The 18654-nt window shown below is 40.6% G+C and overlaps 2 protein-coding genes across 8 annotated transcripts in view; one reads left to right on the top strand and one right to left on the bottom strand.

The window, feature by feature from the left end:
- Nucleotides 1-18654, top strand: part of TTLL5 (Tubulin tyrosine ligase-like 5) — an 86283-nt gene that overhangs the window by 42788 nt on the left and 24841 nt on the right. For both annotated transcript variants that reach the window (XM_033472113.2, XM_033472115.2), the window contains exons 3-4: nt 86-169; nt 250-373. In XM_033472113.2, coding sequence (XP_033328004.1) covers nt 86-169; nt 250-373 — 208 coding nt within the window. The remainder of the gene's footprint in view (nt 1-85; nt 170-249; nt 374-18654) is intronic.
- LOC117221295 (uncharacterized) lies at nt 433-15591 on the bottom strand. Of its 6 annotated transcripts, none has more exons than XM_033472119.2 (2): nt 15438-15591; nt 433-2990 (listed from the first exon to the last, which is right to left on the bottom strand). In XM_033472119.2, exon 2 carries the CDS (start codon nt 2971-2973, stop codon nt 1231-1233), a length of 1743 nt encoding a protein of 580 aa, XP_033328010.2. In that variant the 5' UTR covers nt 2974-2990; nt 15438-15591; the 3' UTR covers nt 433-1230. The 6 variants fall into 6 exon arrangements, with proteins under 6 accessions (XP_033328010.2, XP_033328014.2, XP_033328009.2 ...); XM_033472123.2 differs by lacking the exon at nt 15438-15591 and adding an exon at nt 6862-6881; XM_033472118.2 differs by lacking the exon at nt 15438-15591 and adding an exon at nt 4988-5582.

Raw genomic sequence — 18654 nt, 5'->3', positions numbered from 1 at the left:
CTCTCTTGGCCTCGGTTGTTTCAAATTTGCCGCCTTCAGTACCGGGAAAATGTGGCGCGCGTAATGGTTTGCGTGATTTTTGCAGCACAACGAAGGACAAAATTCCGCCACACAACGAATGGCTGTTGAACGGACCAACCGGAAACAAAACATCAATTTTACGCTTCAAGTGAGTCGCTGAAAGATATCGTCTATCCTTTTATTATCTGATCGATGCGACACACGTTAGAACGACTAATTGTTTTCCAGATGCTCCGCCTTAGCCACTCCCCCGGAAGATCCACCTGCGAAGCAATTGCACATGACGTACAAGATTTTCCAGACGGACACGAAGTTGATTAATCTTCTGTTGCAAGCTCACGGCTTAATCGAGGTAAGTTTCTTCGCGATTCGATCGGTCACACTGTATTAAGTAATCAAACGATTCACTGGTACTTCGAAAACGATTCTTTATTGTATTCCAAAGTTACGATACACATGCGTAGTCCGTGTCGTATTAATTTGAAATTCAATGAGAATATATTTCTATACGTATATACCTAATATTACATGTATACATATATAAAATTCATATTGCAGTTAATCGTTACAATAGAAATTAAGATTTTTCTTTATTTCGATTCTTCTTTAAGTACTTAGCTATAGACAATTAAAAAGTAGTTGTACAATTTACAAGTCTGAAGTCTGTTCAATTACTGGCATTCGGTTAGATGAATAATTAATGGTGTTCGTGGCACATGAGTTTGCATAAAAAATTTGATTTTCTTGTTAGAACAGTATGTTGCCGTAGAACTCTTGATAGATACACGGGTATCCAGGTTACTCGAGTTTGGTTACCAAATAATACCAAGAGCCCGACTGTTTAGAAAGTTATCATAACATGGCATAAAAATATACTTCTTCTTCTTCTTCTTCTTCTTTATATTATATTCAGTACATCATTATCGTATAATAATGAAAGGCGTACAATTGAACGCAGATAGTAAGGTGACCAATTACTGTTGCTAGACTTTTATGTCGATGTACATTTACTATGCAATGAACGTTTCCTTGCACTTTTTCCAAATATAAATTGCCTTATATTTATTAAGATACCTTTTAATACTGACAAATTTACAGTCTATCAGAGTGCAATAGATTCGAATGATATAGCAACCTATTATCGTGAACCAAACATTATCGGAGCTGCACGGATCGTCTAACGTATCCATACAGAATATATAGGAAACATCACTGGATACAATTGCTCCAGAACCAATGCTCTCCCGGGCACAAATCCACATCCAGATTCGTCCGGATCAGCGTTGTTCTTAACATTATAATACCTTCGCAGTCCAACCCCCAGTTCGCTAAATTTCCAATTCTTCTCAGTCTCTTGCAATGTTGAAACATATTCAGCACAGTGGACGCAGACACTTTGCTAGCCTCGTATATGTAAAAGCATGTTAGGTTCTGCACTAGACTATTTTCACATTTGTCAGACTTTCGCGGATTTTTTGGCTTCGCGGACACACCTAACAACTTTTCTAAGTGTTCGTTCGTGAGATCGAAACAACTGTGAACATGTAACGCTGTTAATTCCGGCGCTAACAGAAAGATTTTGGTAATTGCTACAGCACTCACTGTGCGTCCTAATTTGACTCTCTTTAAGTACTTAAGAGGAGGAGGATCGGATCCTTCCGACCAAATTATGTTAGAACCGTCGCTAGTGAATATTCTGAGATTATTACAGCTGTTGAAAATTTCTTTCAAGTCCACCTGAATAGGATTCTCGTTTTGATTAATTCTGAGATTGAGTTCGTGTAAATTGTGACCGTTTGTGCGTAGATAGGCGTAGAATCCTTCCAACCATTCTTCTTGGGATGGAATATTGCGGACACTTAAAGAAGTAACATAAGGAAACAGTCGCAATGCTTCTGGGGAGTGGTGCGGCTCAGAGATATGTAGTTTTTCCACTTTCGGGCATGCCTGTGCCAAAAGCTCCAAACGTATTGGTGTGGTTCTGCAACTTCTCGCTTGAGTCAAACTAAACGGAGTTTTGAATCCGATGAGTCCTTTGTTCATAATTTCTACCACTCTTCCCATGTGACAGTATTCTGCCAAGGATTCCAATCTTGGCACGTGCACCAGAGCCAACAATACACCTGCACTGGTCACACCAGTGTTAGCGACATTAAGTACTCTGAGTGTATCACAAAGAGGGTTTCTGCTTTCATAATACTCCAACAGTACGCCTTGTTTCTCTTTTTTCTCCGACTTAGAGTTCCTCATTTTCAATTTTGACAATAGCATTTTTAATCTGGACCAACTGGTGGCTTCTTGCATAGCCGCATGAGGCATTTTATCTCTAATCTCTACTTGCAACAGCAATTGCTTCAATCCTACATCCGTGACTTGTCTGGAACAAGCAACGTCCAAAACAACCAATTTTGGACAAGCTTTTCCCACAACTTGGAGCACGGCATCACTGGCTATATTCCGAAGAGACAAACTTATCAGGTTCTTCATGTTCATCAGAGCAGATTTCAATAGTTTACAATCTAATCTGAGCAAAGCAGAACGGGCCAACTTCAGAGATTCTAGCCCAATTCCTTCGGTCGCGAGCAGCTTTAACAGCGACGTCTGATGGCTGCATCCGTAGTAGCAACACAGATACACTTTCAACTGCTTTATGTCGTGTCCTAAAAGCAGGGCTAGTAGATACAGGGGAGCTGGTCCAGAAATCAAAGTCGATCCATCGGATGCTGGTCCATACAGCATCTTGGAAGTCTCTTCGATGACTTGAGACCGCAAACGCGCCGGTAGGGCATTTATGTAGTACGGCCTGATATTTTGCTTCGCATAAGCCAGAACTTGTGCTGCCGATGACTCCTGCGAAAGCACCTGCAGCCTTCGGCACGTCCCGTCGAGTTGTTGACACACGCGTCCCAAGCTAAGCCCCTCCAGGGTGTTAGGCTGACGGTGGCCAGGCATCTTCTCTTGTTCATTCACTGTAACAATCGATAAGTTTATCAATTAACGGTGAGAAACAAATTTATATAGAACAGTGTCGTTTGATTAGAATATGAGTTAGAAGTTGGTAACTAAGGGGGTTTTAACGAAGAACAGCATATGCAACGGTTAATGAAAAGCGATATTTGAATTTGCGCATGCACAATCGTTGGATGAAGCGGCGTTAGTGAAACGAATGTGAGGTTATGTACATTGCAGCGCGATACAGAGGCTTCTGTAAACGAGCTTCCATCTTCAGTATTTACGACGAATGTCGTGGACATGTTATCGGGACAGTGTTAATTGAAAGAAGCGATGGAAATAATTTTCATGCCCAATTATCAGCTTTAGAAAACTGTTGGTACCAGCCGAGTAAACTTAAGCGGGACCGTGCGCGTCGACGCTTTTCTTCAAACCGTTAGCGTGTGCCATTGTCTCGTGAAATTACCATTCTTAATCGACAGTGTTAGCAATTAAATTTCTTCCATTCTCTCGTTCTCGTTAGGACGGAAATATGCACGAGATACACAGAAAGGACAGACAAAAAAACACGTTACCTTGTTAACGTTCAATAACTGTTTTAAATTCAACGCTGAACGATAAGCGATTATCATTGTGCTAGTTCAAGTACAGCAATAATTTCGACGATTGTAACAATTTCATTCACACAGCCGATGATTTTCTATCATCCTGTTAAAACTTTCCAGAACTATAAATTCGACGCGTACTTTTTCGGTAGCCATTATGTACGCATGTACTTATATTCAAGGGGTGAAAATAGTTCTCTATTGTTTACGGAACTATCGTATTGTTAATTTAAGAAACTATTGATCGACAAGCAAAAATTCATTCGTACATTTTTCTCACTGAATTCGCTCATGCAAACCGGATCGTTAAGCAACGCATTCGTTTAAAAAAACAGTAGCAGCGGGTAACCTAGTAATGTTTATGTCGAGGAAGAAGTTATAAATAAAGGTGGAAGACAAGCGTATGACTGCACAACGCTATTTAGAACAGCACAGATTTCCATGCAATTGTTAAGAAAATGGTTGACTGCAAAGAGGACGAATAAACTCCTGCTCGACGATGAAAAACGACGATTCCCCGATGACAGGTTAGATCGCGATTCTTGGGAAGGCTCCGGCGGCATTGAACGCGTATCTAATTAATGCCGAGTTTAAAAAGCGATTCGTTCGATTATCCGGTCGACCGTGTCGCGCAGCGTCGTTTCCGAACGAAGGATTAGCAAAGAGACTATTAAACGCGGCTAAGAAAAAAAAAGTGATCGACTAATAACGACGCACGCCACCATCCGCGTCTTTCTCGCGGTCTCCTCCGATCAAAACAAAGTTAATTAAATCACAACCATGTAACACAGCTATTTTCAAACCTGTTCACAGCAAAACAAATCGTTTCGTTAATTTCATAGAGACATACATTTTCGTCGGGATTGCAAACGATTACCGTCGCGACAATTTAGCTAACCCAGTCGATTTTCGGGTTACTTTTTCGTAACCCCTTAGGAACCTACGCCCGGGTCAGAATCGACCCGCGACCAATTTTTCCGCAACACTGTGCACGCAATCGCGGATTCAATCGAATCGCAATTAGAAAGCGAACTATGCGAGTCGTTTGTGAATTCGGGTCAAGGATGACCCGGCCACCAGTGTCAGGGGGTTGTACGAGTATTACAAACGATCCGCAGCATATTTCGTGCACGCACGTACGCACGCACGCACGCGGGTGGCGATTCACGGAGCTCATTGATATATAATAATGACGAAATTAAGCGCGCGCATACTCGCACCGTCGGACGAACGAAATTATCGGCAGTGTACATGTATATGGGCGGACGACGAGTTAACTCGTCTCTTTTTTCCTTTGTAACAGGTTAAGAGAAACAGGTTGCCGCGTGCGCGAAACTCGCGGCGGACACATGCCGTGCCCGTTGCCTGGCATTATCGTTGATTTTTCAATGAGACAACGAAACCAGTACCTTGACATTTAACTTTAAAATGCAAATTTATTCGTCCACGGTTTTCGCTTCGCCAGCGGCGGACGATGGCGTTTCGGTGTCGGTAGCTCGGGACAATTAGGAGGTCACGTTTCGCTGTCGCTCTCATTAACACGCGGCTTCTTCTTCTTCTCTCTTTTTTTGTCTCTCCATTTTCAGCAGAACCCACGGAACTTCCGCTTGAATTTATAGCCTGCCGGCGCCGATTACAAAATGAGTGACGCAATCGTGAGCGGATTCGTTAAAATTTTGTTTCGCATCGCTCGGTAGTATATAATGGTTTATTATAATATTATTTAATATATTATTAATATTATATATTATTTAATGTTAATATTATATTATAATAGTTTCGCATGAAGCAAATAAAGGGATTATCGTTTCGCGGATTTTTCGAGACGAATTTCGAAACAGAAAATTGTTTCTTTAAATAGTAGAGCAATTCCGTTGTCGATAAAATTGTTTATTACTTTTTAGACGTCCGCGGATGACAAGAATAAACTGCAAAATGATTTACAGATTTCAGAAAAACATTCTAATACAGGGTGCTCCAAAAGTTACTCAAAATCGGGAAATGAGATTCCTGAGATCATTCTCTCCGAGGCGCCGTTAACGAGTTATTAACGAAAAACAGCGACCAATCAGACGCGAGAGCAGTTGGCGCGAAGCGTCCCGCGCCAATCAGCGGGACTGGGCTTCGCGCGCTCGTTGGCTCGGCCACCGCGCGCCTCCTCGAGCTCGTCTCTCATTGGTCAGTGTTTTTCGTCAATAACTCGTTAACGGTGCGTCGGAGAAAATTTTTGTAAAGGAAAAAGTTACTTCGAATGGCCTCAAGAACCTCTCGGTAACCTTTTTCGAGTAACTTTCGGGGTACCCAGTGGAATAAATTGCAATTTCCTTTCGACGAGAATCAATGAAAAAGGTTTCGCTTAATTTCAATTTCTCTGAGACGATTTATTTATTTACTTCTCCGCCCGCGAAAATTACTGTCGCGGAAAAACAAAAACCTGTTCGATTTTGTTTCGTGAAAATCGGTCTATCGAATCGAGAATCGACAATTTATCGGTATAATATACCGAAGTAGAAATGAACGACAAAAGGGCGCCCAACACGATTTCGACGAGCCTCCGTACGATTGCCAGCTCGCGTATCAGCATAAATCAGCGGGACACATTATTTATAGCGTTCCGCGCGGAACAGAAAAGAAATTGATTGACTCTGATATCGGTGCCGCGGCGACCAAGGTTCGACGCGTGTGCACAGCCGTGTTAGTATGCGAGCCGCGCGCGCTCGTCTCTCCTTCGCGAGTTTATGCGCCGCGATATTTCAATCAGGGAAACTAGGAAACGTTGCTAAAGCGCACGGCCAATGCGATCCGAAAGCATTGCTTCACGCGAGCTCAGTCGATTTTAGCATAACAAAGTTTCTGCTCGGCGAAAACAGATTTCCCGCAGTCGCATTTCTACGAGACATCCGTCGAGTATATTTCCACGGGAATCTGTAATTTATTTGGCATCAAATTGTCGATTTTTTTACACTCGCAACGAATACAATATTTATTCCAGTTTTGTGCTAAAATGTTGTAAAGCTGTCGAGCAATTTTGCTTCGCGAGAATATTTTATTCCACTTGTATTATTATTAGAGAGAATATTTTATTATTTGTATTATTTATTTATGCTCCACACTTCGTGACACTATCTTTTTTTTGTCTTCGGTCCTTGCAAATTATTTATACGCGTACACTGTCGCTATCGTCTAACCTCAAATATTATTTGCTAACGTAGTTTTTGGCGCGTAGATTTTTACTATACATAGTAATGTACGGTAGAGAGCGGTGCTTTACCGAACTACGTACCTTAACCTATACGGCGCAGTTCTTGACGAGCCGGCGCGAACACGCATGATCGCGGAGTAGATATACCTACCCTGTCGTGTCTTAATCATAATTGTGTGTGTGTGTGTGTGTGTGTGTGTGTATTTTAAAAGAAAATGGGTTATGTCAATCTTGACACGCAGCAATCGAAACGTCCAGAGTATTTAGCTCGCAGCAACGGATACGTAATTGCAGGTTATGGTACACGTGCGGTTTTGTTATGTTACGCTTTTTTAATGAAATCTGTGCTTTCAGAGATCCAATATTTTAAGAAAATAGTTAGATTAGAATAGAAAAGTTAAAGAATAGTAAGAAGGTCTTATTTCTTCTGTCAAAGTTCGTCGCCTTCATCGAGAGACCACGGTAATAAATAATCTATACTTATCCTAGCCACAGGACATTTTCGACGGGACCCGCGAACGCTAATTGATCGCGCGACGACGCGGTTTCGTGAAACGCGCTATAATCGATGGAATTGTTCCCCGACCATAATTTATCGAATACTTTGTCCATCGTTGCAGCGACGGAACACGCGGAGATCGGCCGACAAGCGGTTATCGTTCGAATCTCTCGCGTTCGTCGTATCTCTTTTTCCGATCTCTCTCTCTCTCTCTCTCGCGTTCGCCGTATCTTTTTTTCCGATCTCTCTCTCTCTCTCTCTCTTTCTCTCTCTCTCTCGCGTTCGCCGTATCTCTTTTTCCGATCTCTCTCTCTCTCTCTCTCTCTCTCTCTCACGCTCTGTCTTCTGCTCTCTCTCTCTCTCTCTCACGCTCTGTCTTCTGCTCTCTCTCTCTCTCTCTCTCACGCTCTGTCTTCTGCTCTCTCTCTCTCTCTCTCTCTCTCTCTCTCTCTCTCTCTCTCTCTCTCTCTCTCTCTCTCTCTCTCACGCTCACTGAATTCTATCTCGTCCGCGTATATTCACGGCGATATTTCGCAAACGTTTACAAAAACGAAGCCTCGGCTGTAATATTAAATAGAACAAAATTACGTTGTTGATTTCGAAGCGTGCAGTCTACTTGTCCGTCGATAAAGCTTTCGCGAATGTGTATCGGTGTTCGCATTTGCGAGGCGGCGCTCGTGGCGCGGCTAGTTAGTGCGAATGAATTTGCATCGGGGTTTATGCCGGGCATCGATTGCCGGGGGAATCGGCGGTTGCGAGAGAGTGACAGAAAGGTGGCATCGACGACGGAATTCGCGAGAAGTTCGCGCTCAGACGAGGCGGTTCGTCCGAGCCCGGAGCCGCGCGCGGCACGGAGTCCCGCGCTTGAACGCGACCTTTCGTTAATTAACGAACGCCTCGCGCGCTCTAATGTAATTTCACGAGATAGCCATCTGTGCGCATGAACGGGACCAGGCGGCAACGTAACGCTCAATTCATGCTGCCATGCCGGGCGGCAGCTTGTACGCCGACGGGGAAACTCGACGAATTCGTCAATTAGCGAATCATCGCAGGCAGGCGACGACGCTTCGTCGAAACGTCCGCTTCCTCTCGTATCCTCGTTTCGCGTTCTAACGTTGAAACGCAACACTGAACGATGAGCCGAACACGCATTATTTATGATCGTAGGAAGATCGTTGTTATTTATTTATTAGGCCCTGCAGCTAGGAATTGGACTTCGGCTGCGAAATACGAAACTTTTATATAATATATTATATAAATATATAATATATTATATATAATAATATATAATATATAATAAATATATAATATATTTATATAAATATTACGAAACTTTTATATTCTTGCATTTCTTCTGGAACAGCTAAATAGTTGAAGTATCCCTTCAATTTGCCGTAGAATTTTGCTACACAGATCAATAATTAACGCCAAGAGGCGTGGTACCAACGTCGCATTTTTTCTTCATTATTCTGTCCCAAAAATGTCTCGTAATCCGGAAACGGGAGGTTCCCGAGGTCATTTGAAGCAACTTTTTCCTGTGCGAAAATTTTCTCCGAGGCTTCGTTTACGAGTTATCAACGAAAAGACACTGACCAATAAGAGGCGAGCTCGGCTGGCGCGCGGCGGCCCAGCCAACGAGCGCGCGGAGCCTAGTTCCGCCGATTGGCTCGACCGTCTAGCGCGGGGCGGTCGCCTAGCGCTAGGCAGCCGAGCTCGCCTCTCATTGGTCAATGTTTTTCGTTAATAACTCGCAAACGAAGCCGCGGATCGCAATTTTGCTAAGGAAAAAGTTGCTTCGAATGACCTCGGGAATTCACTACTTTCGGATTGCGAGACATTTTTGGGACACCATGTATATGTGAAATAAAATTTCGCGACTACAATTACACTGTTAACAGTTATTCAAGTACAAACAAATTTGATAATGTTGAAATTATTTTGAAATGTTACGTAATAATTTTTTAAACGGCGAATCGAAGTCGCCAGTCGAGTGCAAAGGGTTAATATAAAAATTGGAAGGAATCTAAATGAATTCAATACACAGTAATTTATACGAGGCAACGCGAACGAGTCACTTTTAACCGCTCGGTACACTAATAGTTGAAAAACGGTAAGCAACAGGAAGGCGGACAATAATGTTTCTTTCTCATAAATCATTGCGCGGTCTAATACTGAACACGAGTTGCCCGAGAGATAGATAAACCGCTTTGAAAATCGTTTTCTATCGTCGCCGGTGTTCGCGGTAACAACGTGTGTCCTATAGACGGCCACAGTCGGCAAGAATTATAGAGAAAAATTGCGCAGTGATTGCTACTGATTCTCCGCGTAGGATCAATTTAGATACCGCGTGCCACTCGAGTACGGAAATCGCCTGGAATCATTGCCGATCTATTTATACCATCTCGCGTGTCGAAGGACGAACGGCGATTCCGTGTCCCTGCGGGGGCGAGCCTACGAAAAAATAAATCGGAAACGGAGACGGGAGAAGAAAAGAACAAGAGAGAGAGAGAGAGAGAGAGAGAGAGAGACAAAGAGAGAGCGAAAGACAAATCGTGAGAGAGAGAGAGAAAGACAAAGCGAGGGAGAGAGAGAGCAAAAGACAGAGCGTGAGAGAGAGAGAGAGAGAGAGAGAGAGAGAGAGAGAGAGAGCAAAAGACAGAGCGTGAGAGAGAGAGAGAGAGAGCAAAAGACAGAGCGTGAGAGAGAGAGAGAGAGAGAGAGAGGGAGGGAGAGCAAAAGACAGAGCGTGAGAGAGAGAGAGAGAGCAAAAGACAGCGTGAGAGAGAGAGAGAGCGCGCGAAATACAAAGCGTGAGAGAGAGAGAGAGAGAGAGAGAGAGCAAAAGACAGAGCGTGAGAGAGAGAGAGAGAGAGAGAGAGCACGAAAGACAGAGAGAGAGAGAGCACGAAAGACAGAGAGAGAGAGAGAGCACGAAAGACAGAGCGTGAGATAGATAGAGAGAGAGAGGGGGGGGAGGGGGGGGAGAAAAAACAAAGAAAGAAATACAAGACTGACAGGTTCAAAACGAAAACAAAAACCAAAGAGTCAGTAATGCAAGGGCGTAGATCTACTAAAAAGTGGAAGAATTAAATAGATTTATAATTTAATAATTATTATATAATTATTAAAAATACTATAGTATAATAATAATTAAAATAGTATAACTATAGTTCAAGTCGACGCAATTTAGTTCGCAATTTAGATCGCGTTCATTAACTGTCTTGTAACACGATCTCCAGAGGTCAGAGACGATCCTGGATGGAGCCCGTGTTTTCGTCTTTGCAGGTTAGATTTTTTGCGACGCGACTCGTCAATGTGTTCCTAATAGTTTTTCGTTCGATTCGCTCGGCAGAAGTCGAGAACGATCGTACTCGAGTGTTTTCGAGGTTCGATAAGAAAAAAAAAACGCTGACAGACGGCGTCGTTCACGGTTTTATATACATCGACGTCCCGGCGACACTTTCACCGGTCCGTTTTTCTATTTTTCCTTCTTCTTATTTTCACGTTTTTCCTCGTTTTTCGTTTTTTCCTTCTTCGTTTCGTCGCGACGATTTCATTCCACTCGCGGCGAATCGCGACGCCACTTTCTAGTTAACGGTATTTAAACGCGACACGTTTTCTACGTCGGCGTACGCCTATTAGATCTTCTCGATCATAACAGAAGTGTCTCTGAACTGTTTTAACGGCCGAGGAACCCGTAGAAACGATCCGCGTTGTTTCCGAAGACCGGAGGAAATTTAACCGTTCAACCGAGTCGGCTGTTGTGGTCGACGAGTATACTCGTCGTGGAGAAGTAGCTGCTATTTGAATTGTAATTTTAGTGAAAATGGAAACATATTTTCGAATTTCAAGATTTCCAGAATACTTTGAGGCTTGGCCAGAATAAAGAGAGGGCACGAACAACAGAACGTGAGAGAGAGAGAGAGAGAGTACGAAAGACAGAGCGTGAGAGAGAGAGAGAGAGAGAGAGAGAGAAGAAAAAAGGAAAATAAACAAAGAACTAGAAAATTCACAGGTTCAAAACCAAAACAAAACCAGAGTCACTGTTATAACAGCGCAGATATACTAAAAAGGGGACGAATCAAATAGATTTAGAATCGAAACACGAAAATGACCATTTATCCGTGCTTGTGTCGCCATCTAGCGGCTTTTGCGAGCAATTTCATCGACATCTGTGCTGCCATCTAGCGGCGCCACTGATGGAACTACGCCCGCGCCAATGGCGGCGCACCATCGCGCTAACCTGTCAAAGACGCTTGAAAATTTGTCAACTTCGAACGCGTATAACTTTCGAATCAATGGTTTGCGCGCCTCGGGACTTGAATTGTTCGTGTTCTCTCGACAAAATCTACGGGAATATACATGAAAGAGCCGAAAATCTGTGGACCCTTAAAGTAAAGGTTAGCCAATAATTGGATTGATTGAAAACCGAAACGACGCCGTTTCAAATTCTGCGGTTTTTTTCGCAAGGAAACGCTGGTTCCGAGGTGAAAAGAAACGTGGAGCCTGATCTCATCGAATCGACAAATTCTTCTGTGCTTTTCGCAAAAATAAAAAGAAAAAAGAATCGAATTTAACGCGTCGAAAATACGTTTAGAAGCGAAATCGAAAACGAAACAGCAGAATTCCGTGAACTTAAAATCTCAGAAAATGACGTAACACGACAATAACAATTCCAGAATAATTTCCAGAATTTCATATTTAATTTAATAAAGAAATAAATTAATTAATTAATTTAATTATATTATATTATTATATATTATTGTAATATTATTATATAAATAATAAAATAAATAAATATAAAATAATAATATTATTATATATTATATATTATTTGATTAATAATTATTAATTTAATTTATTAATTTAATTAATTATTTAATTTAATAAACTCGTATTTAATTCACTAAAAACAATTGGAAAGCAAAGAAAATAAAGAATTGTCCACGGAATATACGCTGTTACTATAAACCGTGTAATCTTGCGTATCTAAAATATACGAAAATCTTCGTGCAATCAAATCAGCTAGAAAAACACGCCTTTTATTTTTAATCTCTGAAAATCGTTCCGGAGGCAACAGCGGTAAAAACTGATTGATTCATCGCTTCCCGAAAACTCGCCCACGGAACGGTAAACTAACAGTCGATCCCTGATCATCGCGAAGAAGAAGAGAAATATCGAAGTCTCGAAGTAGCGGCCAAACAAACACGAGTTGGCAAGCGAGGAAGGTGGCAGGTCACGAGTAAAACCGGGTGTTCCGAAGCGTGTAAACATCTGCGAACGCGTAACGCCGGGGCTATCAATGAAGCCATCAAGATTTTCGCGCTGATAAGCGGCCGAAAATTCATTATTGTTCCCCCCGTCGACTTATCGCCGTTTAGGGCAGTGGAGCGAATTACTGTGGGCTTGCCAATTACTGTGCCTTTCGTTCATTTCCAAGCGTAATTAATTTTATATTTATCGAATATGATATAAATATTACACTGTTTCGCCGTAAATTCAATCAATTATTTATTTACTTGTTGAAATTAGGCAAAAATTATTCCAATTTTTCGATATCGAATTCGCGAAATTTTCTGGAAGCTATTTCAACTGAAAATATAAAATCATTTTTTCTGACTTACAGTGTTTCTATATTATATGAGAAAATGCATTTTATGCATATATATATATAAAAATTTATTCCTGGAACTCGCGCAATAGTTACACTCTTGACAATTTTTTATAAGATATAAAAATAAAATATATAAGATATAAAATATCTTATAATATAGTTTATATAATTTAATTTATATAATATAACAATATAATTTATATAAGGTATAAAAAATTGTATATGTTTTTAATTATCTTATACAATTTTTTATATCTTATAAACTTCGTTAATATAAGAATTATCTTAAAACGTGATTTTATTTTTTTGCACTTGAGTGCAAAGCGTTAATAATTAATCGAAGATAACAATTTTTCAAATGTAAACTTTGTTAGTATCAAAATTATCCTAAAAGGTGATGTAACAAATATTAGTGGTGCCTCAGAGTCGCCATTCGAGTGCAAAGGGTTAAAATATATTCCAGCAAGCATAGAAAAAACTAAGCCAAAAGATGGGACACTTTTTTTATCCCTGACATACCTAACCTCAAAGAGTTAAGTCCTTGAAATTAAACCTACCAAGCACTAAAAATGACTGATATCTACTGTTTTATAAGAACTACACAACTAGACTCTGTGACATTTTTTTTGTAATTTATGTTCAAATTAAGAAATTTATTCGATCAATTCCACCGAAAAAATCAACACAATTTCAACAATTTGAAAATGAAAAATGTAGAGCCTGTCATTTCAACTGTCACGACGGTAAGCTTAGAGCGTTAAGAAATGTCATTTAAATTGCTAAAGTTGCGGTTAGCAGCGAGAACCGCTGAACGCTGCTAACAGGGTACAGTAATTGGCTCCTTTACCACGCCAAACGCCACCGTCGAATCGGCCGAGGTCTAAAAAGCAATTCCTTCTCGATCGACAACTTTAAGCGCCGTCTCTTTTCTGTTTTCTGCACGTGCTTCGATACGTTTACCTTGACGAGTCTCGTTTCTTTTCTTTTTTTCTGCGGGACAGCGCGGGATTCGCGGATTAGCCGTGACTAAGCTCTCGAGATCTAATCAATGTCTATTTCGTATCGCGTTCGAATGAGTTTCCCGGCGATAAATACGGCCGAACGGGTGTCGCGCGTCCGATACGAGCGAGTGCAACGGCTTTCGATGCGCGCGCAAAACTTGTATCTCCGGCGGCTCGACAACCTGCGCAACGTGCGCAACTAGTAAACTTGTAACTAACTTGTAACTCTCGCGTCGCGGTGAAGCGCGTGACTTGGCCGATTCTCGCGGGAAAAGTATCCCGGTATAAAAAGATACAAGTAGCACCTCGATTATCCGAAATTGATAATTCGAATCTTTTTGTCTGCGATTAATTATTAACCCTTTGTCACCTCGAGTGCAAAATTTAGCAGCGCTAAAATTCGTTACATCACGTTTTATGATGATTCTTATATTAACGAAGTTTATAAGATATAAAAAATTGTACAAGATAATTAAAAATATACAATTTTTTATATGTTATATAAATTAAATTATATAAATTATATTATAAGATACTTGATTTTATTATTTTATTATTTCTTATATTAATAAAGTTTATAAGAAATAAAATTTGTATAAGACAATTAAAAATATACAATTTTTTTATATCTTATATAAATTATATTATAAGACGTATAAACCAGAGTCCGGATAATTTTCCCAGAGAAAATATTTGAAACGCCTATCTCAAGTAACAGATACATAATTCACAGGTCAAATAGAATATACAATTTAGTGAAATAACGATATTTCATTCGACGACGCTAATTTAAATAAATAAAATATTCCGAGCTATGTCACGAATACGTTCAGAGTATGTCCTCCAAATGAAACTACCGTTTGAAATATATTATCTTAACGTTTCTTTGCAACGAATAAAATATCTATTTACTAATTGCCGTTTGAAACACACTGTTTTACCGAGCTGCGAATAGAAACACTGGCGATAGGTCTGAATAAATCGAGCGTTGTTATTCTAACGAAGCAACACGCGTTTAGCCGAGTAGTTTCAGCGTGAAATGCACTAAATGCATTACTGTGAAAATTTCGCGATTCGGAAACCGCTGTCGAGAGACTTCCATTCGACTGTATAATATTTATCTGGAAACTCTTTGAGACGAACAACGCGCGACTATCGGAGACAAAGATCTAGTCATTCGGGGGAGCACGGCGCGCGAGTGTCAGCTCTCGAAGAGCCGCGGCGATCGATCGCGATGAAAATACCGGCAGACGAGACCCGCGTCGCGCAGAGCAACAGGTACCGATGGATCTGTGCGGAGAAGATCCGTGCGAGCTAATTAGTCGAGGAAGAAGGTTAGAGAGAACCGATCGATAGCGGAGAGCATCGAGTGGCCGAACCGAGAGGCATGCCCGAAGCTTCGACGATGTTACACTTTTGTGAAAAATTCAAGAGAAAAGGTACTTCGATTCGGAAGATTGAGCAGGGTCAGGTAAGCGAGAAGGCGGAGGGGCCGGACAGGTGGCGATAATACGAGGCGTCAGGTGTGCGTTCTGTTGCTTACCTTGAAACAAGCAAGTCCCCTACGGGTGTCTCCTGAGCGGCGGCTCGTGCTAGACTGCCGGACTGCCGCCGCGAGCCGAGCCGACCCGAGTCGAGAGCCGAGGGAATCGCACGACACACGCTGAGCCGCTCGGCTCGAGTCGGCTCAGGGCTCGCGACCGCTCGGGACCACTCGCGACCTCCGCATCGTCGCCGGGAGCTCTGTGCTTCGGCCGCCCGAGGCTCTGCTAACCGCGAAGGCCCTCGTCAACCAAAGGGTGTCTCGAAATCAGTTACTCGAGCATTCGAAGCAGCGTCGGCTATTCGAGCCAACAAGCGTTTCATTCAACCCTGCGATTAGCTCGAATGGCTCGTGCCCACACCGGCCCACGAAGTGTTCGTGCTACTTTTAACCTCGCGTAACGGCGGTTGACCGTTCACGCGCTGCCCTACGTTCTTATCATCGTCATCATTATTACTATTATTTTACTGTATTTTGCTACGTTCGTTCCTGCATTTATTGTCGCAGTTCCGAGCTGTTCAACAGGGGGCTAAGCTTCGGGCAACCGTCTTAGCGGAGTGGCGAGGTTAGAGAAGAAAGAGCGAACTGTGTTTACGTTTTTATGCCATCCTTCTCTCGCTCGCACTCATTGCTGTTGCATGCCGGTCTCAACGTAACCTACAGACGATCTCTGTCACTGTTTTCGGCCAAATAATGTGTTATCATTGTTTTGGAGAGTACCACGAGGAGCTTATACGAGCAGGAAGAGTTGTAATATAATATTAATATAATAATATAATATAATATTATAATAGTTCAAAATTAATTTTATTATTTAATTAATTTAATATATTATATTATTATATTAATATTTTTCTATAATATAATATTTTCTGCTCCGTAACAATTTACTTAACTTACTTAACTTTTACTTTGAAACAATTTGCTATAATTTATATTATATTATATTATATTATATTATATTATATTATATTATATTATATTATATTATATTATATTATATTATATTATATTATATTATATTATATTCCGAAAACGAATCATAGGCGCAGCAATTGATCAGCTGACAGCTCCACTGTCCTAGCACCGCTTCTACAGTCGGTGTAGAAAGTACATATTCGCACACCTTTTAGAACGGAATAACTTGTTTATTATTTCGCCAAGCGACTTAAACTTCTTCGAGACGTTAAAGGAATCAATTTGCCAAAAAGTGACTAAAACATTTTTCGCAAAAACATCAACTGGTTGACAAGATAAAATAATTAAAAAATAATACATGTTTCTAGAACTTTTTTTAACATCCGAGCCTGCAACGAAAATTCCGTTTCAAAATGCGTGCGAAATCTTTTTGTACACCGCCAGCCAATACCGTTTATTTCCCTGAAATCGAAAGCGCAAAAATATTTTACGACGAATCGCGGCGAAGTCCAACGGCTTCTAAACATCGAAATAAAGAGGGAACAATATTTACGCCGGCAAAGAATCGCGCAGGAATAACGAATAACGGCGCGGCGCCGGGCGGCGCGTTTTAAACACCGTTGTTATTGAACCTAACTCTCCATAATTAGCAATTGCGAACGGGCGGTGCGCGCGATCGGTCGTCCACGCGGACCGGCGAGAACGGTCCTCCATTATTAAAAATCGCGACAAGAGCAGAGTCCCGCCGAGCGACGCGCCTGGCCCCCCCCTCCCCTGGACGCCCCCCTCGTCACGAACCTACTTTTCGCACCGACGCCGAATCGCGTCGAACGCGTTGTCGCGATTTTTCGCAAAAACCCGATAACGATTACATACACACACACACACACACACACACAGGCAGCGCGAACTATCTCCGAAGCCATGTGGTGGTACTGCGCGCCGCGACGCATCGCGCCACCAAGCTTATCTTGATTTATAGCGTTAATTTCGCTGCCGCAAAGCCAACACATTAAAACGTTCGGAAACATACGCAAAAATCGTCGAGAACCAGAGATATTACCGGCACCACTCGACCGGCTGCTTTACGACGCACCGTCGTCCGAACGAACGATTTGGCTGGTCGAAATTTAGAGCATCGTCGAATTGGCGTTTTTCGATCAAAGATGATAACATATAATAATAATAATAATAATAATTGTTATTATAGATAATAATAATGATAATTGTTATTATAGATAATAATAATGATAATTGTTATTATAGATAATAATAATGATAATTGTTATTATAAATAATAATAATAATGATAATTGTTATAGCAACAATAATAATGATGATGATGATAATTGTTATTGCAACAATAATAATAATAATGATGATAATTGTTATAGCAACAATAATAATAATGATGATGATGATAATTGTTATAGCAGCAACAATAATAGTTGTTATAAATAATAATAATAATAGTTATTATAAACAATAATAATTGTTGTTATAAATTATAAGTAGATGTAGATATTACATTAATTACTATTATAAATAATAATAATTTATATAATTAATAATAGTAATAATAATTATAATAGTAATGAATGTAATATCTACATGCATGACGTATTTTTTAGATTAATGCTTGAAATCTCTACTTTAACATACTGTTTCTGGATTTTAAGTTTGGTGCACCCTCATCGCTGTAACTCTTTAAATGTGGGGCCATGTTTGTCACATTGAAAATTGTTGAGTTTCACGAAATTGTCAAATTCTCTTGCCCTTTAATTTAAAAAAAAAGGAACGAAAGAATCAATCTTGCGAACAAAATCGCAGCACTTTAAAGACCCTAATGAATCAGGCAACGATTTCCAATACTTGACGAATAATAAATATTTACGAGTGCATTGTACAAAAGAGAAGCAAAATCGGGGCATTGTTCTCCGCATACATCGAGGTGTACACCCCGCTCAAAAAGTATTGGGACGCTCGCAGAGAATCAAATAAATTCGATAAACCTGTTTGGAGGTTTCTTGTCTGATGTGCTCGTGAAAATGCGTATGTATGTATAAGGTTTTGAGCACGTCCACGTGTGCTTTTATTTTTTATTATATAGAATATAATTGCTTTTATTTTTTATTATACAGAATATAATTGCTTCTATTTTTTATTATATAGAATATAATTGCTTTTATTTTTTATTATACAGAATATAATTGCTTTTATTTTTTATTATATAGAATATAATTGCTTTTATTTTTTCTTGTATAGAACATAATTGCTTTTATTTTTTATTATATAGAAT

The sequence above is a fragment of the Megalopta genalis genome, unplaced genomic scaffold (assembly GCF_051020955.1).
Source record: "Megalopta genalis isolate 19385.01 unplaced genomic scaffold, iyMegGena1_principal scaffold0037, whole genome shotgun sequence".
NCBI classification, from domain to species: Eukaryota; Metazoa; Arthropoda; class Insecta; order Hymenoptera; family Halictidae; genus Megalopta; species Megalopta genalis.
This window is presented reverse-complemented; position numbering and strand designations above follow the sequence as displayed.

What these genes read in the sequence shown, in the direction of transcription:
- LOC117221295 (XM_033472118.2), bottom strand. Translation starts at nt 5,114, where the DNA reads ATGAGAGCGACAGCGAAACGTGACCTCCTAATTGTCCCGAGCTACCGA. An exon ending in TTTTAAAGTTAAATGTCAAG is followed by an intron (nt 2,991 to 4,987) that starts GTACTGGTTTCG and finishes CGATTGTTACAG; the next exon opens with TGAATGAACAAGAGAAGATG.